General features: G+C 37.3%; 1 protein-coding gene across 1 annotated transcript in view; it reads left to right on the top strand.

The window, feature by feature from the left end:
* LOC150108597 (uncharacterized) overlaps nucleotides 1–26,023 on the top strand; it is a 186,253-nt gene that overhangs the window by 147,436 nt on the left and 12,794 nt on the right. Inside the window, exons 11-12 of the mRNA XM_090416046.1 lie at nucleotides 4,131–4,319; nucleotides 24,828–24,887. Of these exons, the coding sequence (XP_090272172.1) occupies nucleotides 4,131–4,319; nucleotides 24,828–24,887 (249 nt within the window). The remainder of the gene's footprint in view (nucleotides 1–4,130; nucleotides 4,320–24,827; nucleotides 24,888–26,023) is intronic.

Here is a 26,023-nt window from a genome sequence, read left to right as displayed (position 1 = left end):
GCACATTTTTATGTTGGAACATGGTGTTAGTAATAACCAGTCCATGTCCTGAGCAGAAATCCAACAGATATTTGCCATTATTATTAGCTTTGCTCTTTTCTTCAAATTTTCCCAAAATATTTTTGTATGTCTCACAATCATTTCCTACTCTGGTATTTAGATCACCAACAAGGACCAACTTTTCCTTTTTCATTGTGTCAGTTGCTTTTTCTAGAGCGTCAAAAAATTCCTCCACTTCTACCTTAGTAGAACCTTCTGTGGGACCATAGGCACAAATAAGTCTCATTGTCAAGTTCCCCATTCTCATATTTGCCCACATTACTCTACTTGAGACTGACTGCCATTCAAGAAGATTAGCCTCGTATTTTGTGTTGAATACTATGGCTACTCCTTCTTTTCCTTGATTGTCGTTGCCTGAATATAACATTTTGTATTTATTGCTTAGAAAGATCTCACCAGTTTTGGTCTTTTTTGTTTCAGTCACCCCTATTATGTCGATCTGGTACTTATCTAATTCCTCAGCTAGCTCCATTTCTTTGCCATTCAGGCTTCTTACGTTGATAGTACCGATCTTTAACTCTGGTGATGTTGCGTTGGGGTTTGTTTTCAGATTTGTTCCAGTAGCTGACTTTTCGCTGTTCGCCCTGGTTCCCTGGCGAAAACAACGGGGACCTTGTTTAACCGGGAGATGCCCCAGCCGGCATGAAATTTTGTCATGTTATACCATCATTTTTTTTTTTTTTTTTTTTTTTTTTTTGGAATGTCTGTGTGATTCCACAGACATTCCAATTATCTGTTTTTAATTTTTCAGTGAGCAGTCCCTGTCCATTTAGCTGGGTCGTTTCCAATTAAATCCATCCTAATTTTCTTCTTCAGAGCTTTGCGAGTAATGTAATCTCACCTTAATAGGCTACCAGCCTTTCACAGGGTGAGTTCAGTGGTGAGGCTGCCACCGTAAGGCTTCCGTGTCTGTGTGTGTGTTCCTGGAGATGACCTTGATATAAAGATGAAAGGTTTAAAAATCATGGAGTTTTTTTTTATTTTTTATTTTTTTATATATTTTTTTTTATTTAATTAAAGTAAGTTCTTTAACCATTTGTATATTGGTTAAAGAATTGGCATTAAACAGAATGGGCGAGGAAAGATTAGCAAAGCAAGCGTTCTCTGCCAGGTTGGCAGGTAAACGACCCAGAGGAAGACCAAGATATAGGTGGATTGATACGGTACAAAGTGCCTTAGACGTTAGAAATATAAGATCTGATAATGTTGTAGTCTTGACAAGTAACAGACTGATTTGGAGGAAAATTGTAGATAGGAAGTTAGTAATCATGTAAATTTTTCATGTAGTACTATCGTATCCTGTACACCCCTTGAGGGTACATGTCAGGAATTTGATGATGATGATCAAGTTCTTTAACATGGTAGAGCCTCTATAATTATATATAATTTATCCTAATTTGTCATGCATCATTATATTGCAGTAATAGCAGTATTACTGCAATATAATAATTACCTACTTATAATTACCTACTTATAATATTTTGATGTACTTCTGTCATATGTAATATTAAGAATCTGAACAGTATTTATCTGTATTATGTAGCCAGGTGAATGCTATTAATGATGATGCTAACTTGGAATGAAACCATTTGTATTATGACCAATGGTGAGCTATAAAGGGCTCACGCGAGCCCTTTGTTAAATTTTTCTCAAATTTGCGAGCCCTTTATTCTTGTTTACTTTTTTAATTTTTCAAAAAAAATTTTTTTTGAAACATGTTAAGCGTCAAACTCATACGGTAACCTAACAAAAATTTGTCTATTCGGCAGTGTATAGATTATTTGGAATTATTGTTTCAACTCCTCTATAATGAATGCACCCAAGTTTGAAAATAAAATAAGCACATGTGCTATCTTTACTCTTCTCCCTTCTGGTAGCCAATTATATGGTAAAACCAGTAGCCAATCAAATGTTTATAAAAAATTTCATTCTTATTATATTTTGATAGTTAAAAAATGTTTTTCTTATGTAAGATAAATTAACACAGTTGATTGTGTGCAAATATTTCATGTTTAGATCATGAAATATTTGTTTAAAGATGATACCCTTTAGAGGTTGATTGTCCTCTCATACTTTTTGATTGGAATTTGTACACAAGCTGTATTAACAAAAGTTTTTGTGTGAAATACGGCTTTTTTTTTTTCTTTGCTCGACGATGCAAGCCCTTTTTTAAAATTTCTATAGCTCATCACTGATTATGACCATACTACAAACAGACGGTGGAAATGAAACAGTATTTGTAATGTACCAAGCTTAGAAATTGATAAATTCAACCTTACTAAGACGATGCGAGCCCTTTTTTAAAATTTCTATAGCTCATCACTGATTATGACCATACTACAAACAGACGGTGGAAATGAAACAGTATTTGTAATGTACCAAGCTTAGAAATTGATTAGGTAGGGGGAATGTATATATGTAGTATCTTAATCTTTTGGTTGTATTTATCAAGACCTTATGTTTTAAATCATCTTCTCTACAGAGCAGATTTTTAATCTAAAAATTTATCTCTAAAATTATGCTGTTGCACTTATCTGCTCTATATTTCTTAGCTTTTTTTCCCTGTGGGCAAAGGTTTTAACTTTTTTGATATTGCATAAAAAAATTATTATAAAATTTATTTTGCTTATTCTCTATTTTGTCTTATTCTCAGTAAACCTGGAAGACCAGCCTTAAGGTGAGAAGACCCAATGATTAAGTTTACCGTGATGGACCTGTGGTTTCACTCAGGGTTTCTCCATGACTGCAGGTCGTAAAGAGTCCAGCTATTCCTGTCTTGGGCTTTTCTTCTCCATTTTCTTCCAACTTTCTTAATCATTGGGTCTTCTCACCTTAAGGCTGCTCTTCCAGGTTTACTTTTGGTATCTCTCGGATACCAGTTTGTAACTCTGACTGTCCATCTGTTGTCTCTCATTCTGGCGAGATGTCCTGCCCATCTTCTTTTGCTGTTGTAGATTGTTTTTATTATATCTGTGAGTCCAGACTTCTTCCTGATTTCTGTGTGTCTTACGTGGTCTATTTTGTTTATATTGCATATTCTTCTTTCTATTGCATGTTGAGTTGTTATTAAGCTTTGTTCTTCTTTTAAAGTTGTGTTCCATGTTTCACTGCCATAAGTTAATGCTGGTAAGATGTGACTATTGAAAAGGTGGGCTCTTATGTCTATATCTATGTTTTGGTTGGTAATTGTTGATTTTATTTTGTTGAAGGCTATCCAAGCAGCTCTTTTTCTCCTTACTAAGGCTAAGTTATATGTCATTAAATTTGTATACCTCATCCAAACGCTTAATAATGAAGTGTACATGAGAACAGTCATTGAGTTGAAATCCCTTATTTTTCCTCTGCATTCCATATGGGATACATAGACCTATGTTAGTTATATAGCTTCAGTCCTTGGACTTCTAGAGAAATATGTATTCAAACTATTTCTTAGTTTATTTTTTTCTTTGCAGATTCTCTCTTTTCTTTTAGAATTTGTTTAGATGTTTTGAATTATCTTGAAGTTTAAGATTTTTAGAGTTCATGCCAATCACAAGTTGCATTGAATATTAGTTTTAATATACACAGGACTACTTATGCAAGTAGTCCTGTGTTTGTTTTGTTATTACTGTTGTGCACAAAAGCAATCTTTGTGGACTGGTTTCCTGTTCATTAATTTTATATTAGGATGTTTTGTATGCCATGTGTCTTTTTCAAATGGATCAAGAGATAAATGTAAATCTTGGTATGTTTGGTCCAAACATTTATTCTCTTAACACAAAATGCAGCTGTAAATACATAAATGTTGGTTGTTCTTGTATTGAACATTTTATCATTTTATGCCTACATATTTTAAGACTAATTTATTGTTGACAGTGATTACAGTACTGTAAATTTGCTATTCTATAAGCTGAAGAGGTAGGAGAAACTGATTACTTTCATAATTTTAAGAATTGCAGTCAGTGTTTGCATTTTATAGAGTAAATAATATTTTATGGCCAGGATACAAACTACTACTGATTGTAATCATTAGCCCTAATTAATTAAATAGTTTAAATATTTGTTATTAATATTGTCTTTGAAAATTGCAGGTGCACCAGGCTATGGTGGATATGGTGGTTATGGTGGTCCAATGGGTGGAGCACCATCTGGCCCACCTGGTTCTAATGCTCCAGGTTCTGATGGTTATGGTGGACCAGGAGGTACAGGACCTGGAAATAATCCCTCTTCGCAAGGTGGACCACAAGGAGGAGGCGCATCTGGACCTAATGCACCTCCAGGTTTGTTTCTAATTATAACAGCCCATAGAGATTCTCTCTCTAACATTTTGTAATTATCTGTAGTTTTTGGATTGGATGATGGGTAATTTGTGTTACATGATAACATGAAATTTTCAAAATATCCTTTATGTGAACATTAATGGTAAATTAAATAAACACTCAAAAATGCAGGAGGGGTGATTAATGGTCAAAGCCGTATAACTGGGAGGAGACTTCCATGCAGTCTTTTCAGAAATGCGGAGAGTCGGCTGAGGACATGTGCTCTCTAGAAAATACAGAGAAAAATGTAAGAAAGTGAAGCAGTGTTTTGCACTAGCTAAATAAAAGTCATGAGAAGACTTTGGTAAGAACATAGAAAATTAATATCAAGGATGTATTGTAAATTTGTTTCTTTATTTATGCTTATGGCTACATGAAACTGGCAAGTGAAAAGTACAATCACAATTTCCAGAAACAAATGATGAAAATTTTAACATATAAAAGTTCATTACATAAAAGACACAACTTGCTTTCTAAGTCTTTCTTTTTTGTTAAAATAAAGCAAAAGTAACTTGTCAGAATCAAGCCAGGGGCAATTATCGTCCTGCTGCACCAAGCATGACAAGGCTGCATGTTCTCACAACACTTCATAACATAAATGTAGCTGCATCCGAGGTTTAATTAAAGAGAAGTTGTGTCTTGTGTGAGAAACTTGATCCATTAGAGGAGGCCCATTTCACATTGCATTATCATCTTCTAACATGAGGAGGAGTTCTGCTGATACTATGATGAGGACAACCCCTATGAGAGTGACTACGAGAATAACGTCTTCGTGGTGAGACGGGGCCGTGATCTTCTGTTTCTTCCATAACCGCCGCCACGACCATACCAACTACAGGTTGAGGTCCAGACTGGAAAGCCAATCGAAGGCCTCATCCTGTGGATGTCCTGTAGGCCACCACAGTGAAATTGGCGTCTTGGGCAGTCATACACAATATGAGTAATCGTCTGAGCCACGGGCGAACAATCACAATAAGGGTGGTCTAACAGCCCCCATTTATGTAGAAGGTAGCCACATCTGCCCTGATTAGTTCTGATCCTGTTTATCGATGACCAAATCTTCCTACGAAGATCAAAGCCAGGATGTGGAGCACAGGGGTCTTCTCAGGAAGCCGTTTGTTGGGAGATTGTTAGATCAGTATTCTCTCCATATGTCAGATATTGATGGCAGCACAGCTGAAGAGAGTTCGTCCATGGACCAGAGAGGCTTTCTAGATTTGAGGCGAAGACTTGGTGGATTTATGAGAGTCTAGTGCAGGGGTAGGAGTGGGTTGCTCATTGCTTTATTAAATTCCTTAATCAAGGCTTGTCTTCTCCGTATGTTTGGTGGATCAATGTTAGATAGGACAGGCAGCCAGGAGAGAGGGGTGCTTCTCACTGTCCCACTAATTGTGTGCATGGTAGAGTTTAGCTGGGTGTCTATAATGTTAGTGTGTGCACTTCTTTCCCAGACAGGGGACACAATATTCTGCTGCAGAGAATGCGAGAGCTAGTGCAGGCGACCTTAGGACTTCTGCACCACAACCCCAGGTTGTTCCAGCAAGCCTTGAGGTGATATTGTTTCTTGTTTCAATTTTATTGGAGAGGTTAATGATGTGCCTTTTATAGTTAGGCTTCTGTCCATGCTCACTCCAAGGTATTTTGGGTGAGGCTCATGTTCCACTATTTTTCCACAGAAAGAAAGGTTGTTGTTGATTCGCCTCTACATTTTACAGGTGAAATACTGAGACACTGTTTTTGTTGGATTTGGCTTCAAGCACCACTGCTTGACGTACTCTTTCAGGGTGTTCAGGTCTGTATTCAAGGTTGATTCTAGGTTGGCGAAGGAGGTGGATTGATGTAAGATCACTAGGTCATCAGCGTACATATACTTGCTTGATCTGGTATGAGGTAGATCATACACGTAGATGTTAAAAAGTAAAGGGGATAACACAGAGCCCCGAGGAAGACCGTTGTGAAGGAATCTGGGCCTGCTCTTTTTTCTGCCAATATGGACCCAGATCTTTCTGTGAGAGAATAGATTCAAAAAGTTGGAAAATTTTTTTGCACTTAACAATATTTCCTAGTTTTTTGGAGGAGGCCCCTGATCCAGACAGCATCATAAGCTGATGTTAGGTCAATGAAAGTGGCTCTGGATTTAAGTTTCTTCTGGAAGAAGCTTAAATCCAGATTTGAGTTGTCAGGCCATGACCTGGTCACAGCAACTTCTCCTGGCCTGAAGCCAGCTTATTCAGTCGGGCATGCTCTTTCAATGAGTGGTAAAATTCTTTTAAGGAGAATTCTTTCAAAGAGCTTAAAGGTGGTACAAAGTAAGGAGTAGGTCGTAGGTTTTTCACATCATTTGGATCTTTCCCTGACTTGGGCACAGCAATTATTTTGGCTTCCCGCCACAGCTTTTGGAAGTTTCCTAGTCATGATAATTTCTGAGAAAAGGGCGGCCATCCATGTTGACTAAGATGTTTTAAGAACTCAGGGAGGATACCATCCACTCCTGCAGCTTTGCCATTCTTGGTGAGTTTAAAGGCTATTTGTACCTCTTCCTGAGATAATGGGTGTACGAGTTCAGAAAGCTCTGGTTCCGTCTTCAGGATTTGTCTGATGGAAGCTTGTACAGCAATTTTCCTGGTAGAGCTGGGATGAATCTTGGAGGTTTTCAATAAATGGTTAGCCATTTGATCAGGAGTTATATCTGTTGTTTTGTGTGTTGTTGGCTCTGCTCCACCTAATTTTCTCAGAAGTGACCAGCTTCTCCTACTAGATGTGACAAAATCGAGTTCTTTGATGGTTGAGATCCATCTTTCCTTTCTGCTTTTATACATGGCTGATATGAGCTCCTTAGCAACAGTTGGATCTTCAGTTTCCTCATATTTGGCTAGGAGTTTCTCACTCTCTCTACTCCAACATGGGATATTTTGTTTTCTGTAGCCTCTAGGGATAGAGGCTTTTGCTGCAGATTTGAGTAGCTTAACAAATCTAGGATAGCAATTAGGAGTGGGTGGAATTGCTCTAATGGTTTGATCGATTTGTTTCTGAAATGCAGTCTAGTTGGACCTGTGGAGATTCCCTCTAACAATTGGTGTTCCGCTGATGACTGGGATTGGTGTTCTTATGTCTATTAATGTAGGACGATGTTGGCTATTAGGGAATCTGTTGAGGATGGTTCCGGTTGATGGAAGAGGGTGGTCTTCGGAATCTTTAGTGACTATGCACAGATCTGGGGTGTAGGTTCTGTTCCATCTGGCAGAGCAAAGAGTGCCGTCCTGCTTGGCATCATAATTCAAATACAGGTTATATGTATCCATCCAGTTAACTAGATTATCACCATCTCGGTTGTTAGAGGAATAGCCCCACGTGGTGTGATGAGAATTGAAGTCGCCAAAAAAAATAGCAGGGCAAGGTGGAGGCCAGTCCATCTGATCGGGCCAGGATTGCGATGGAGGTTTGTAGACATTGAAGGTAGTGATATTTTGAACTTTAATATCTATGGAGTATTCCGTATCAGGAACACTTTGGGTTATATCCTTGAGACCAGGCTGGATGTAGGTGTCTAGACCATGCTTGAGATGGCAGTTATAAGACACGAGAATTAGTCCTGGGATCTTTATGAGGGCTGTGTCAGGCACATGGGTTTCCTGGAGAGCCAAGACGTCAATTGCTTTATCTTTGGCTATTTTGGCGATGACTCTGGCTTTGGATTTAGATAGCCCTTCTATGTTTAGGGAACATATCTTGAGGTAGTGTTGATTAGGGGACTGTAACATATTTTTCGAAGCTTGCCCTCCACCTAAACAAGCAATGCGGTCCTTGTTATTCTGGGCAATGATCGAGCCGGTATGGAACTTTTTATGTTTTGTATTCCTCATTATTGTAAGCAGTCCAGGGCGCTTGGAAACCTTTGGACGCCTTGTTTGAGACATTAGCTTTATGTTGCCTGTGATTCATCTCTGGGACTTCTTTTGTCTGAAGCACCAACAATGTACCACAGGGCAACACTGTTGGCATGGAGGGGGGGGGGGACACAGGAATGCCCCCCCATATTGTAAAAGGAATCAGAAATGATAAATGTCACATAAAAAAACCAAAGATAAAGATATTCTAGATGTCTGGAGTAATTACTTCGAAAAATTGCTAAATGAAACAAGCAGTGTTAGCACAATGGCAGAAATTCTAAGATGTGGTGGTATAAAGTTTTATAGTGCACTACATAATTCAGAAGGCCCGGTCAAAGTTTCAAATTCCAGATGATTGGAGCAGTTCTCATGGTTCCCATCTATAAAAAGGAAAATAAAACTGAATACGAGAATTATAGAGATATTTCCCTATTGAGTGTTCCTGGTAAGATTATGGACGTATACTTGAGAAACAGCTAAGAAGTCTTGTGGACAGAAAGCCTGGTGAGCAACAAGCTGTATTCAGACCAAATAAAGGTTGTCAGGATCAGATTTTCACTTTAAGACAGATAGTTTGAGAAATCATGGGAATATAACAAGGATTTGTATTTAAGCTTCATAGATATTGAGAAAGCATATGACAATGTGCCAAGGGGAAAGCTCTTCAAAACATTGCAGCTGCATGGTGTAAATGGGATATTATATCAAACAGTATATAGTCAGCAGTTAGAATTTAAGGAGTTGCAGGAAGACAGAAGATATATATATATATATATATATATATATATATATATATAAAAAATTGATAAATTGAATAAATAACTGTTGTAATAAACTTTGCATGAAAATTAGCAATAGAAAGACAATGAAAATAGGCAGAAACTTTGAAACTATCAACTGTATCCTGAATGGAGAACCTGTAGAACAAGTAAAACATCTCAGCTATTTAGGCACAAATTTTAGTGACAATGGCAAATTAAATATGAAAATAGACAACAGAATTAGTAAAGCTGGTGTGGTAGGAAGGCAACTGAATAAATTTATATGGAATAAGAAAGGAATTAATCAAAACATTAAATTAGCTGTGTACAAGACAGTCTTCAAACCAGTTTTAACTTATTGATCTGATTGCTGGGTTAGAAATAAAATGCTTGGTGAAGACTGGAGACTACAGATGCGATAGTTCTGAGAAAGATTAGGCGAGTGATCAGGTGGCATTAACATATTTAAAATAAAAATTTACACTCAAACACACTAACATTATGGTCAGTTTTGATGTCTCCTCCTTATTCACAAATGTCCAACTCAAAGAATCCTTAGAGCTAATCCAAGCTAAATTTCCTCCCGATATCACAGCCCTATTTCAGTTCACAATGAACTCAGGCTATTTTGTTTGGCAAGGACAATTCTACAAACAAATAGAAGGGACAGCCATAGGTTCTCCACTCTCCCCACCCTTGACCAACTTTTATATGGTGCCTTTTGAAGAGAAAGCCTTAAACTCTGCACAACAAAAACCAACCATTTGGCTTCGCTATGTTGATGATGTGTTCACTATTTGGCCACATGGCTCCGATACACTCCTCTCTTTCCTAACACTTAAACAACCAACACCCCAGAATCAAATTCACCCTGGAAGAGGAAAAAAAGCAACTGCCTTCCTTTCTTAAACACACTAGTCACCTGCCAGCCTGATGGAACCTTGGTTTTCTCAGTCTATAGAGAACCCACCCATACAAGCACATACATTCACCAATAATCCCACTACTCCTCCTTGCAACAGTATGGAGTCATTAAGACACTACACAACAGGGCTAAACTTATCTGTTCAAAATTACAAAAATCCTAAAAAAAAAAACATGACTTAACTTCTTGTTACAGACCATATAAAAAATTGGCATCCCTTATCCGCTCTACTAAAGACCAACCTTCCCCCCCAGACCTGGTGTATACTAGGTCCCTTGCAGCTGTAAGCTGTCCTACTTTGGCCAAACAGGCAGGACAGCTAATATCAGAATTTCAGAACACAAGGACCACATCTGGTTTCACCAATACAGCCACTCTGCTCTTGCAGACCATGCGCTAGATACACGCCATAGAATAAGGTGGAAGAAAGCCATGGTAATACACCATAGTAAATACAAATATGAAAGGCTTTTCATGGAATCAGCCTCAGCCCTAAGAAACAGTCCAAACCTCAACACATTTGGCTGTATGAGACTGCCTCAAATTTGGGAAGCCTACTTCAGAAGACCTTCAGCCCAATCGCCCAAGAATACCAACATTGCCTGCTAGGGGGCACCATCAGGACTTTAGGAGAAAGAATAGCTTCCTGTTTCTTCCTCATTTACTGTTTGTTGTGCCTGCGTGCACGTGTCTTGTTCTTAAGTTCCTGTGAAAATGGCAATGTGATGTTGCCGAAATATTGGAAGTGTATTAAAATTTATTTTAATGTATATCCTAGTCTATGTTGTAATTTCCTTAAACTATTTAGTAAAAATTAGGATATTAGGAAACCTGCTGATCTTAGATTGTATCATCACTTAAACAGAATAGGAGAGGAACGATTAGCAAAACAAGTGTTCTTTGCCAGGTTGTCAGGAAAAGAGCCCACAAGAAGACCAAGATGTAGGTGGGTTGATACAGTAAAAAGTGGCTTAGAAGATAGAAATATAAGAACTGATAATGTTGGAGTCTTGACAGAAAACAGATTAATTTGGAGGAAAATTGTTGATTGAATGTTAGTAATGGCAACATGTGAACTTAATGATTTTGAAGTAGATAGGGAGAAAATGGAAGCGGTCAACAATTTTGTGTTCCTAGGTTCCCGAATTGATAAAGATGGTTATTGTACCGAAGAAGTTAGAAGAAAATTATTACTCAGAAAAAAATCAATGACAAATTTAAGCAAGATCTTTAAAGATAAAGATATTAACCTCACTACATAAAATCAGAATCGTGAAAGCAGTGGTATTCCCTGTGGTGCTGTATAGATGTGAAAGTTGGACCCTGAGGAAGAGTGAAAGAAGGAAGATAGATGCATTTGAATTATGGGTTTGGAGACGTTTACTAAGAATACCATGGACTGCAAAGCAAACCAATAAATCAGTGATAGACAGAATAAAGCCAGATTGCTCCCTTGAAGCTATGATCATCAAGCAAAAATGGTCATACTTCGGACATATTATGTGAGCAAATGACAGTCTGGAGAAGATGAGGATGCTTGCTAAAGTTGATGGAAGCAGGAGAAGAGGAAGACCAAGAATTAGATGGGTGGATGGAGTGCGCTTGGAGGTTCTGAAAGACATGGTCAGGGACAGATCGGAATGGAGAGTGTCTGTTCGTGGAGTCGCCAGCAGTCGGAAACGACTCGATGGATCATAACACACACATACACACAATGGTGTAACGCTTTCAGTAGTACTGTCATAATATCAGGAATTTGATCACATAATATACATTTCAAGTAATGTCTTAGTTGAACCTTCCCAACAGTCGGATTCCTAAGCATATAAAAAATTATTGTTACTTAAAAATCTACATATAGCTAGAAATTTTTGAAATGCTTATTCATGTTATATCTATAACATTTGATATAACATGGTATTCATTTTATCCAAAGGATTTTTTTCCAAGGATGTTAGTCATTATTATATTCTGTATTATTTTTTATTATTTAATTATTTATAACACTGATAGACAGTGTTACCAAAAAATGCATAAAACATAAGCTTTGTTTCTTCATTAATTCTGATAAGGTCTACAAGAAGTAGAAAACTTTTTAACATAAAACTTCAAGTTCTTAAGTATGATTGAAGGTATATGACTGACAGAAGCTTCAAATTTATATATATGATTTTTTTTTTAAAATTCAAAATATGTAGTGATGATTGTGTTTTGCTTTATTTTAACACTGCAAATTGCATCATTTCCTGATATGTATCTTTTCAAGAAGTTTTTAGGATGTTGTGATAGCATTCATATTATATTTGCTGTATTACTAGTTTCCTATCAATATTTTTTCTTTCCAGTTAATCCACTACTGTTGCATCTAACATTTTGATCTTTTAAGGCATTACTAACAGCATTAATTAACCAACAGAAAAGTTTATTTCTTAACCTATAGTACATTTTGTATATCATGGCTGGGCTAAGGATTTCTGCTGTTTTTATTTATATATATATTGTATTTTTAAATTATTTTTACATAGTCTTTGAACTCTGCTCTAGTGACCAAACATGATGGAACTTTTTCTAGTGACTTCAGGTCTCTAATAAGCAGGGTGGTAGTATCATATGGATGGTAGAATTTATTACCCACCTAATCACAAGCATCCATGCACACAGCCTGTTGGTTGGAGAGCGAGTAGGCTAACCACTCAGCCAACCAGACCAGCATGAAACACCTGTTTTGTTGGTCTGGTCTGGGGGCACCATCAGGACTTTAAGAAAAAGAGTGGTTTCCTAGCTTCAACCTCATTTGCTGTTTTTAGTGCCTGCGTGCACGTTTCTTAATCTTATGTTCCCATGAAGATGGCAATGTGACGTTGCCAAAATATAGGAAATATATATTAAAGTTTATTTTGATTTATATTCCACTTTACATTGTGAATTCCTTAAGTTATTTAGTAATCATGTGCAACCAACGTATAATCCTTTCTACAGAAAATAGCTTCTTAGGTTTGTCACTAAGAATCTTTGTAAATCTTTTTGCCATGTTCCTCTCTAATTTCCTATTTTCCATGTTAGGTTTGCCACTAAGAATGTTTGTAAATCTTTTTTCCATGTTCCTCTGTAATTTTCTGTGCCCTTCTGCTTTTCTATTATTTGTAACATTTAATAATTTTTCCATGCATTCCAAACATCCTTTTCTTTCAGTTCCTTTGTCACTTTTATCATCCTTGATTCCTTTTATGGTATACTCTTTCTCCATTTCTGTGCTTTTTCATTAGTCTCCAGAAAATTTTGATGTTTTCATGATATTAACTTTGTTTGGCTACTTTTATTTTTTTTTTTATTTTCTCAGTATGTTCTGAATTCTTTCTTTTTTCAGATGGAGTTTACATCTGAAACTGCTGGATCTGACTCTTTTACAATTTTCATTCTTATTTCTTTTTGCAGTGTAATGCTCAATTTTATCCTGCTTAGAACTATATACAGTAAAACCCCTTTTTTTTTTTACTTTTTAGGGGACTGATGGAAAAAAGTATAAATAGCAGGAAATGTAAAAAATCATTAAAAAAAGGCTAAAAGATGACATACTGCTAGTATGTGAGTCTACATACTAGATTACAAAATTTAATAACTGAAAATAAATGAATTTACAATTACTTACATTTATCTATTTAAAAAATTCTTTAATTGTTGATTGTTTTTGCTTTTTCTGCACTCTTATAAGTTCCACTTGCCTCTCCACAGTGTGTAAGGCATTAAATGCCACATCGTCTCCTGATGCACTTGCAATATACTGCCTCAAAACAGAGATAGCTTCCATTGCTTCTTTACTAGTAGGGATGGTAGGTTCTTGATCACAGTCTTCTTCAACCACTTCTTCTTTACCAAGTTGATGTGATCACACCAGCATCAACATAGTCTTGAAATGAGGAAGACTCATCCATCACATATCAGTTGTTGAGCTCCGACATATCTTCTTCCTCCTGTAGTTGTTCCTCCTTTTCTGCAAACGTAACTCCTACCTTCTGGAAACAGTTGGATATGGTTTCAGAAGTAACATGCAACCGTGTTTTGGCCACAATGCATGCCATCAAGGATTGATATGTCATTTGTTTTAGGTCCAAACCATTATCATGCATAAACACAGGTTTTTCAAGAAGCATTTTTGTATATTTCCATTTAAATGCATGGATGATGCCCAGATCTAATGACTGAAGCTCACTTATACAATTAGGGGGAAATCTAATGTTTCTGAGCTGCAGATTTTCAGAGTGTGCAGGACATTTGTCTAGCAGTAGTAGTATTTTCAGGTGATTTGCACTCATTTTAGCATCCAGAGCATGCATAATGGATGTGAACATGCTGCTGGTCATCCATGCTGTGCTATTGGCATCATACTTAGTAGGCAGATTGTTCATGTTCTTAAAACACCTTGGCTTTTTAAATTTACCACTTACCAGTGGAGGTAATTTTTCTGATCCATCAGCATTGACCATGAGCAAAACAGTCACCCTCTGCTTGCTGAGTTTTCCACCGTGACACTTTTCTCCTTTAAAACACAATGTTTTACTTGGCAGAATGTTATAAAAGAGCCCACTTTCATCAACATTGAAAATAATTTTTGGTTCGTAGTCCTGAATAATAGTCTTTAGTTCATGTTTCCACTGGTTTACAGTTTCCCCTGCAAAACTATTACTTTCTCCACACACTTGGTTATACACAATATTGTGAAGAGTCTTGAAACAATCAATCCATCTATTTGACACAGTAAAACCATTAATCCCCAACCCTGCAGCAAATTCAAGGGCTTTTGCTTGGAGTATAGTACCATCAACTGGAATACCTGACTCTTTCGTAGAAACAAACCACTCTGCCACAAGTTTATCCAATTCATCGTATGTCGATGTCCGGATATATTTTCGTTTTTTTTTTTGACATAACACCAGATTGCTTTGCATTGAATTCAATGCTTGACCTGTTTGTTGTTATTGTGTTCAAAGTGGACATGGAGAGACCAAGATCTTTTGCTAATTGAACACGTGTTCCGGCATGCCAATCTGCACATCGCAGAATTGCCATCTTTTCTTCTACCGAAATACATTTTCTGTCTTTTTTCTCCATTTTACTAACTTGGATTATCCACCACCGCAACTATCACACACTAAATTACTTACCAGAAATTCTGCATTATCAATTCGTACTGTGATTGAAAAATCGTGGTAATCCTCATCACTGCTACAAGCATGTAAGCCACTGTGATGGCAGAAACGAAACTACAGCCGAAAGCAACACACCTGGGAACAGAAATGCGCAGATTTCCGCAGAAAATGATTCAAAAATCGGTATTGTCACCCGAGGGAAAAAAAAAAACGCAAATCACGGGAAATAACGTCCACATAAAGTTGTTAATGGCAGGAAAACAACATATTGTGAGAATAGGTCTTAAGACAGGACCAACAGAAAATGGCAGGAAAACGTAAAAACGGGTTTTACTGTATATGTATATCCTGCACATAAAAGGTTACAGAACAGCGCAGGGCATGGTATGGAATTAAAGAGAAAGAAGAAATCTGTTGGTGTTCCATAAGGACTGATTACTTGTATAGGTCTCTTGGATAGTATCAAGTACTCTGAGGTATTTGATGCTGCTTGGTGTGTGTGTGTGTGTGTGGTACAAGTGAAGAAGTAGTGCCTTGAGTAGAAAAGGACAGTTCTTTGGAGGTCAAAGATGCTGTGGTTGAGATGTCGCTCAACGCTACTGACTGGATGGGCGAAGCAAATATGCTTTTATATTCCCCTTTGTCTGGGTTGGTGTACAGGTGAATGGGGTAGTTTTGAGCTTTATGCTCTCCCTTTGTGGGCAGTGTAGTTAGTTGATATCAGCTGGGAGTAGAATTGTTTTCGGTCTTTTGTGCTTATTGTAGACTGTCTCATCGTATTCTGAAGCTTGACTGATCAGTGGGTTAGGATGAGTGATTGCTCTGGTGAAATACTTCTCTGCTAGGTCGTGTAGTAGGGGGGCTATGTATGGTATTTTGGTCTCCCGATGGATCTGTGCGTTTCTGACGTACCACGGTGCGTCCAAGATCATCCGAAGGCATTTATTTTGTATTCTCTGGAGTTTTAGGATATTAGACTGTGAGGTGTGGCTCCACGCTGGGGAGGCATACGTGATTACCGGGCGTAATACCATCTTGTATATTAGTAGTTTATTTTGTGTGTGAAGTTTACTTCGGCGGTTGATCATGGGGTATAGCTGTGCTATGGCTCTGGCTGTCTTGCTGCAGATGTGTTTAATGTGACTGTTGAATCTAAGTCTTTTGTCCAATCTAACTCCCAGATATGTGGTTTCTGCTTGCCATGGAATCTTTTTCCCATAGAGTTGTATGTCATCACTGATGAGTACTTTTCTTCTGGTGAAAAGCATCGCCGAGCTTTTGTGTGGATTGACCTGAATCCTCCAATCTGAGAACCACTTTGCAAGAGTGGAGATGCTATCCTGTAGTCTTTTGGTTGCCAGCTTGGGACTGAGAGATCTGGACAATATTGCCGTATCATCGGCATATAAGGCAGTGATGGTTGTTCTTGGGTTTTGTGGGATATCAGCTACATAGATTGAGAAGAGTAGGGGGGCCAGAAGAGAGCCTTGGGGTACGCCTGCCAGAATTTTTCTTCTGGATGATACAATTCCATTGATTTTTATTTGCATGTATCTGTCTGAGAGATAGGATTTGATCAGTCTGATGATGTTTATGGGTATGTTGGCTTTTATAAGCTTGTAGAGTAGGCCCTGGTGCCATACTTTGTCAAATGCCTTTGCTAGATCCAAGAAAACGGCTGCAGTGTGCTGGTTCCAGTTAAAGCCGACTGTGATGTGTTCTACCAGGCGGTGTATTTGTTGAGTGGTACTGTGCTCCTTCCGGAAACCAAATTGTTCATTAGGGATGATTTTAAGTTTCTCTGTGGCGTCTTGTAGTCTGGTAAGGATAACTCTCTCTGCTATTTTGCCAAGGCTGGATATTAGACTAATGGGCCTGTAACTTTGGGGAAGATGTGGGTCATTTCCAGGCTTTTTTATCGGTGTTATATCAGCAATTTTCCAGGCTATGGGAAAATGTTGTAGTCTAATTATTGCATTTGTTATGTTGACTATATGGATTATGGCCTTTCTGGGAAGAATTTTTATGATTTTATTGGTGATTCCATCTGGTCCTGGGGCTTTTTTTGAATTTAAATGCTTGATGATGTTATATATTTCTGTTGGGGTGGTAGGAGTGATGTGGTCTGGGCAGTTCTCTGTTTGCTTTAAAGTATGCCTGACCTGCATATGAATATTATATATATGACTAATATTCAGGTTGTCATATGCAGGTCTGCACTGCTCCTCCAGACTGTCAGCCAGTGCATCAGCTTTGTCTCTATCCATGTGTGTTATTCCGTGCTTGGTCTGCATGGGGGGTAAGGGTTGATTTTTTCTACGGAGGATCTTCAAAAATTTCCATAAAGTATGATCAGCTTGGTTTAGGGATGTTAACTTCTTTTCCCATTCCTGGTTTCTATGATTTTGTAGTGCATCTCTTACTTTTCTGTTTAGGTTATTTAGGATAGTTTTGTCTTGTGGGGCTCTAGTGTTATGGTACCTCTTCCTGGCTTTATTTTTGGACTTGATTAAGTTGGTAATCTCCTCTGGGATTCTGCTGGTTGAATGGATGAGTGTAGTTCTGGTGACTGAAGCAATTGCTTTCTTGATTTGGTCTGTTAAGCTTTTTACTGCAGTGTCTATCTCTTCTTTTTTATGTATGATAGGTACTGGGCCGATGTGCTCTGGTAGGACATGGGACAGTTTGTCCCATGCTAAGAATGAGTGTAGTGGGGAGAATTGATCTAGTGTACCTAGTTTGAGTACTAGGGGATTATGATCTGATGACAATTCATTTACTGTTTCCAGCTGGTACTGATATTTGATATTCTTTAAAATAATGATGTCTAGCACGTCTGATCTGCCAATTGGGCTGTGATGGGTAGGCTCGACAGGTCCCACAACTGTGGCTGAGTTGGCTGCTGTGTAGTTGTGTAGAGTGTGGCCACTTGTATTAACTGTGGAGCTGTACCAGGCAGTGTGCTTCGCATTCAAATCTCCTGCCATAAGAATGGGGTCTGTGGAGCCTAGGATGGAATCTAGATCTGATATTAATAGGTGTTTGCTTGGTGGGTTGTAGGCTGCATATATCTTGATGCTTCCTGCATTTCTCGTGTGTACTTCTACTCCGGTAATCTCCAGGTTGGTGGTTGGTGGGTTGGGTATGGTATTGTGGTTGAGGTAGGGCTTGATGTAGATGGCTGTGCCTCCCCCTCTGGCACCTAGTCTGTCTGTTCTGTACATGGTGTACCCCCTTATTTTGGGGTTGTTAGCAGGTCTCAGGTGAGTCTCGCTAATCAGCATAATATCGGGGTTTCTTCTGAGTGCAAACTCTTGTAACTCAAGTGTTTTGTTGGTGAGGCCATTGGCATTCCAGGCAGTTATCAGGAGTGAGTTTGGTTGTATTTTAGTTGTGTTCATTGAGAGCTGCTAGTATGGAGTGGGTTCCTTGAAGGAATCTCTTCGTTGAGGATGACGGTGGGTTTGTTTGGCTAAATTCTTGCAGCATAGTGGCTAATGAGGAGGTCAGAATTGCTGCTATGTTGGAGGTTTTCTGAGTGGTATGTGCTGCATTCTTGGGGCGAGCTGCTTCTGCGTAGGTTTTGGTGGGGAATTGTGGTCTTTCCTGACTTGTTTGGTTTAGTTTTCTTTGATCAGTCTCAATCTGCGATCTTTGGGTGCTAATCGGAGCAGGTGATTGGGGGGGTCTTGTTGCCCCACGGTTTTTCGGATGATGAATGCATCCTTTATAGTTGGCAGGATGGGGGCCACCGCAGTTGGCACATGTGGCTGGCGTGGTTCTTGGTTTGGAACAGGTAATAGTTGGGTGTTTTTCGCCACATTTGAGGCATCTGTACTCAGCTTTGCAGAGTTTTTGTGCATGGCCAAACTTTTGGCAGCGATGACATTGCCCTGCTGATGCTCTCTTTCTTAGTGGTTCTGGGGTTATTCTTAGACCGCAGACGGCGGTTATTTCATAGATGTGTTTCTGTGTGTTGGGGACTTCCACTAGGACTAGTGGCATTGGTCGCTTGTCTGATCGGGTCATTCTGCTGACCTTGATAGGTGTTAGTCCGTGTTGGGTGAGGTCTGCTGCAATCTCCTCAGAGGTGATGCCTTCTGTGACTCCTCTGAGTACAACTTTAAGATTTTTTTCGCTGCTTAGTGCAAAAGTGTGATATTGTAGTTTGTTGTTGTCCATTATTTTTGTTATACCTCTGTAGTCTGTTACTGTTGTTGGCTGTATTTTAACCCCTTCGTCTGTGTTTCTGGCCCAGGAGTAATCAATATTGTGATCTCTAAGGTTTTGTGCTACTGTGGTCCATTTTTCTTTTTCCCGGAGAATTACAGGGGGGACCTTTTCCTTCTTTTCCGGGGCTGTTTGTGAGGGTGCGGCGTCTTCCATGTGGTCGTCCGTGGTTCTGCGTCTTTTCCCTGTGTGTTCTTCTGTGACGTTTGTCTGTTTTAAGTTCTCGGGTGGGCTGGAGGTCGTGTTGTTTGTTTCTCTCTCGTCATCTTCGATGTCTTCTGGTTCATCTGTGTGTGCATACAAGTTTAGAAAACCTGGCCACTCGGTGTCGAATTTTTTAAGGATTAACTTAAATAACTCTAGTGCTTGATCTCTGTTTAGGTGTTGTAGTAAATCTTCGAAGCTTTCCATTTTGGTGCGTGTATGGTTTTTCCGTTGCGGTTTTGTTGCTATTTGTATATCGCTTGAAATAAATAAAGTTACTAAACCTTACCTTGGTAGGTTCTTTCATTCCACTTTAGTCCTTGGTCATGGAGGTCCGTTTTTGAACCACTATTATATTTTCACTGTATAAGATGTAATCCAATGTTAATCGCGTAGTCCGTTCTTGATCCGACACTCGCTACCAATCTCCGAGTCAAAAACTCTCAAATCACTCTAAAATCACTCTAACCGAGAACACTAGAGAACCACAATCATCTGGTTGAGATGTTTGTGTCAGGAAAGGTTTTAAATATGTTTGCCCCAGAAGAGAAAACAGATTGTGCGGGAGTTCTAGGTATCATTGGAAATAGGGATATTTCTTGCAAGACATAACACAGGATCATGAATTGTTAGTATATATGTTCACAGGATTATCCCCACTTCAGTGAATTATATCAAGATTAGATTATGGAAAAACTTGAAGCTTCAAGTGATTTTGTACTACAAGATTTGTCAAAGGAAGAGGAATGTGCAGCTATGATTTTACGTCAGTAAGAAATTACATTGATAAAAAAATCAGGAGAGGAAGCTAGCAAATTAGTTGCAAAGGATGGAAAATAGGTAATGATATGCAAATACAGGAATATGGTTTGATGGAAAAATCGGGGGTAAGACAAGAATGCAAGTTATCTCCACTCTTATTCATAATCTACATGCATTGCATGATGAAAGAAAGCGGCACTAAACTTTATATTGGAATCAGATATCAAACTTTATGCAGATGTAGTGCATCCAGTGCAAGTAATAACTGTAACAAATTTTGCATAAAAATCAGCAATAAAGAGATCAAAAGTATGACAATAGACAGATACATTAAAAATTTCTGTTTCATTCTCAGTGGAGAAACTATACTACAAGTATAGTTTCTCCATTGTAAAATTATTTCATCTACTTAGGCACAGTTTTAGTGAAGATGGCAAATTAAATTTGGAAATAGACAATAAGAAAAGCTGGTATGGTGAGGGGCCATCTGAATAAATTTATACAGAATAAGAGAGAAAATAGTCAAAATGCCAACCTAGCAGTATATAAGACAGTGTTCAAGCCAGTTTGATGTTATGAATCTGAGAGTTCAGTTAGAAATTAAGCACTTGATTTCACTCATATGTGGTCTCTAAAAGACTAGAGACCACATATGAGAGTTCTCAGAAAAATAATTAGAGGTCTCAACAGGTAGCATCATTAAAAATGAGGACATTATTAAAGAACTTACCATTGTTTGCATTCAAGAATATGTATGTAGGGCTAATCTAAGGTGGTAAGATCACTTAAATAGAATAGGAGAAGAAAGGTTAGCATGATGGGAGTTTGATGCCAGAAAAATACCGAAAAGAAGACTTGGTTGATTGATTCAGTCAGAGGTACCATAGAAGAATGAAATCTTAGATATTGACAGTATTGGAGTTCTGACAAGTAATAGACTAATTTGGAGGGCAATTGTTGATAGATTAATAATAATGTAATATTAATCATCTAGTACAGTGATTTTTAACCTTTTTCATAACATGGCACACCTAGACTAATTATTAAAATTCTGCAGCACACTAAAAATATATTCTTTTAATTTTTTTGATGATCTGGCAAAAAAATAGGCATAATTTTGATTGATTTACACACACAAGAAGGTGAAAGACCAGACACTAATAAATAAATGCACAAATTAATGACATTATTTCTTTCAATTGATTTGTTTTCATAAATCTCGCGGCACACCGGTTGAAAATCGCTGATCTAGTACATTCATAGTAGCCTGTACATCCTCGATGAAAAAATCAGGAAATTGATTATGATGATCACAGTTTGCTGAGAAGTTCTCTATGTCGGACATGCATTCTGGGAAATATTGATTGACCATGTGAATTTTTCCAACTCATTCCATGGTTTGGAGACTTATCCAAAAAAATGGCAGTTAACACTTCTCTGCATGCATACATATTGTCTGCACACAGTCATGGGGATAATAGTTTCCACTTTCATGCCCCTGACTAAAATGTTGTTTGCTGCAAAATTGGATTAAAGTGAAGAGGAAGAATCTGATGCCAGTTAGATATCACCCAGTAATCAGCATTTGTACATCAAACTTGAAACTTTGCATAGGAAATAAAATCCAACTGATTCACAATGGTTTGTGGAGATGATGCAGCATGGTGTTATGGTAGACAGTTCACCACCTCTCTGGCCAAAGTGGATCAGATACACCAACTAACTTGTCATGTTTCGAGGATGAAAACACAAGCTGCCTCTTTTGCCTTTTATGACTTAATTATCCTCTCTTTTTGATTCCTTAATGATAGTCATTGACAAATTAACTACAAGGGGGTTGCTATCTTTGAGGTCACTTGATTTAACAGTGACCTCGAATATAGAATTTCTCATATTACGAAATTTATTCCTCCCTTGCAAAATTCCAATGTGTGTGTGTGTGTTTTATTATACTTACATTTAAGATATGTATTGTTCTGCTTTTATAAACAAGAAACAATGTTGAATAGCATTACTTTCTTTCTGATTTTGAAATAGAGTTTTATAATATTAAATTGATTATTATTACAAGAGATCTCCAAGGAGGCAAGAACTCATTGAGGCAGGCCATTTAAGTCATACACTTCTCTGTGAGAGAAAAATTTAGCTCTCACCCCTTTCTTGATTGTATTCATTCTCACCTTCCAAATATGACCTCTCGTCCTCAAACCATCCTTCATAAAATGAAAAATTCCATTTATTAGAATGTTGAGTGCAATGAAATTATCAGGGGGGGGGTCTTCATCAAACTGTAAACAAACATTATCTAATCCATCATTACAGAAAACTTTGCTTTCCTGTATGTGATACCCAGCTGTCATGACATCATTCACACAGTTTCGAATGAGAGAATACAGCATATGCTTGAGTGATATGGAAATGAACAGCTGATGGACATGAGAGAGAAGATATATTTATATATAGAGGAGATGGGAAAAAAATGAACTGAGAAAATAATATAAGGGAGAGCTGGAAATAATTCCCTTTTAGAAATAAAGAAAAATATAAGGAATGGATAGTTGTATTTTGTAGATTCCTTATTTGTTGAAGTTCCTATGAGAAGTTTATATATCTTCACTGTTGTAATTTTTAGTTTTTGGAGTGTGATTTAGATAGAAAATTATTCTGTTTGTCGAACTGAAGTTGTCAAGTAAAAATGCTAGAATGTTTCATGTAGTTGTTTATGTATATCTGAGTTTTATGAAGTAAACTGTTAATGTTTTTGGTACTTGTTTTAAGTAGTAACTGGATATGCTAGAAGTAAGGCATGTATTTGAAGGCCCAGGTACGAGTTGTCATTTTCTTGTGTGATTGTGTGCGAGGAAATTTGTTGCTGCAGTTTCCCTTAGTGAACTTAAGGATTCGTGGGAAACTTGTTTTGATTTTCCAGAGAAATATTGTGACGTTTTCTGTGAATGTCTGTTCAGGTTGCTGACTAAAATATGTTAACTTCTGCTTTGCAGATATCCTGTATTTAATGCCAGAAGACCCATTATTTTAAGGTTGTGTGTGGTGTGTGTACACGCCCATTCAAATTTATTGTATACAATGTTTTTATGTATATATGTACCTTGTTAATAAAATATATAAAAAGAAAATTTAATTTTGTGTAAATAACATGCCTGGTGAGACTTCTAAATGAAACCACTCCTTCTCTTCTATTTTGAGAACATGAGAGAGTCTTAAAAAAATGTGATGATTAGCTTGACTCCCACTGATTTTTGAGATTAGTAATCATAGGACATGGTGCATGCATGATACATAAAATTTTTCAAGATTAGTGTGAATTATTTTATTCCAGTAGTAGACCAATATCTTCAAAGAACTTAGCTAAAAAGACTCCTATTGTTGATAATGCATCAACTCATGACCTAGACCTTGAGTATTCCTGGGCACCATAAAAGGGATTTTTTTCCCCTCTGAACACCACCTCAATTCAGCCAATCGATAACCATGTTATCTATTTCAAAGGCCAAGGTTCGTATGCTTACATTTGAATGTTTTGTGACAATCGACAGAGAATGGCCAACATAAAAATAATTGTGGAAGAATTTAGCAACACTGATGATAGGTAACATTGGAATTATATCATAAGAGTGTGAGCCAGAAATTGTGAGACGCATAAAAAAGAATTTGTGGTCCAGCTTGGAGAAAATCTGTCTTAAGGTGACATTGGTAGATATGGAGGAGCTTGTTCATCCCCATTTCAAACAATTCTGAAGAAATCCACAATATTGATAAACATGTGTCAGAATCTGTATATGTAGATATTATGAAAAGAACTTGAAGAAAAATCCTAAATGAAACTGTTGATGAAGTATGCAAAATAAAGTCATTGTCTTCTTATAATTATAACAGATCATTCAAAGCTTGTTTTTACAATTGATTTGCATATTGATCATGTGTTTGAATGAGATGTTGAAACTAAAACAGACAAATTGATTTTTCCAGAAAAATGTGATGTATTCTTTCCTCATCTTCAGCAGACCGTCAAGAATCTAATCACCCGCAATCTTTCCTCCATTACAGAAAAGATTCTGGACTGATTCTTTGGCTTTCTCAAAAATCTAAAAATCTCTAAAAATAACCACATGACCCTGCTGAAATTATGAAAATGATCTTATTCAAAAAACAGACTTTTTGTTATAGAGAACACTCCTCACCAAAAGTACAATACTTTTCAAGAAATTTTTGTTCATATCAAAGTATAACATTGTTTATAGTAACATAAAATTTTGTGAACAAAAAAAATGAAAGCATTTTTTACATATTCTTTATTAAAATAAATCTATGTACTGTATAATCATTATGTGAATGCAGTAAGTGATGGATTAGTAGCAATAGCATATTGGTATATTGTACAAGATACTAACATGAACACAGTATTGTGTTTTGAGATAAATTAATTTTCATTTCTTTTCTTCTTATAATTTTCTCTTAATGAACAGATATTAAATCATTTTACATCAAGATATGTTATATTCCATTGTCTAATTCTATTCTTATTTTAGGTATTGGAAACTATCCTCAAGAAGCATCTAACTTTGGTCCAGCACGTGGTTATGGTGGAGGTGGGTATTGATTTCTAATGAAAGCATATTGATTAATTTGTTTCCTCTTCTTCGTTTAAGTTTTCATTCCTGCTTTTTAGTTTTCAGCATTGGGAAATAATTTATTATACGGAGCATTTCAAATTAAAGTATGCCTATTTGGAGCAATCTATAGAAAGACCCAGAAACGAAATACACTCAAATTTTGGTATTCTAACCACATCATGGGTAAGAGATTATGATAGGGAGGGGGGGGGGGAAAAATACAACCAATAATGAAAATGGTACTGTGAGCAGGAAAAAATTACATTAATGTGAACTGGATGGTATGTAATTGTGAAATGATTCAGAGTCAATGACAAATAAAGTTATTTGGTGTTTATTTCTATGAAATAAATTATTTCATAATCATTATCATTTCATAAAACAGTGCGATAGAAAATACATATCACATTGAGCTCTCAATGAAATCTTGATGCTGACGTTTTAATGTGTTGGCCTTTATATGCAGGACCAACAGCTGATACCACCATACAGCAGTGCCGTTGCGTTCCCATTTCAGTTGGGTGTGGGTTGCGCAACCTGTGCTACAAATTTTATGTCAATTTGACAATATGCATGGGCGTCCACAAAAAAAAAAAAAAAAAAAAAAAATTGGGGGGGGGGGGGTCAAAGCCTTGGAGACAAATAAATTTGTCTCCAAGTATGTAATTAAATAATTACATCAATGAACATCTTTTAGCATTTTTTTAATGTAATTATTTGTCAATGTAAACTCATCATCATCAAATTCCTGACATGGGGTGTACAGGATATGATAGTACTACATTAAAAAATTTACTTCATTATTAACTTCCTATCTACAATTTTCCTCTCAATCAGTCTGTTACTTGTCAAGACTCCAACATTATCAGATCTTATATTTCTATCCTATAAGGCACTTTGTACCTTATCAATCCACCTATATCTTGGTGTTCCTCTGGGTCGTTTTCCTGCTAACTTGGCAGAGAACACTTGTTTTGTTAATCTTTCCTCACCCATTCTGTTTAAGTGACCATACCACTTGAGATTAGCTCTGCTAACGCATTCCTGGATGCGTTAGCAGAGCATGAAATTTTGTCATGTCGTACCATCATTTTTTATTTTGGTTTAACCAA

This window comes from Typopeltis vanoorti, chromosome 3 (assembly GCF_054136105.1).
Source record: "Typopeltis vanoorti isolate ZY-2024b chromosome 3, IOZ_Tvanoo_1.0, whole genome shotgun sequence".
NCBI classification, from domain to species: Eukaryota; Metazoa; Arthropoda; class Arachnida; order Uropygi; family Thelyphonidae; genus Typopeltis; species Typopeltis vanoorti.
Note: the sequence above shows the minus strand (reverse complement) of the source record. Positions and strands in the feature narration are given on the sequence as shown.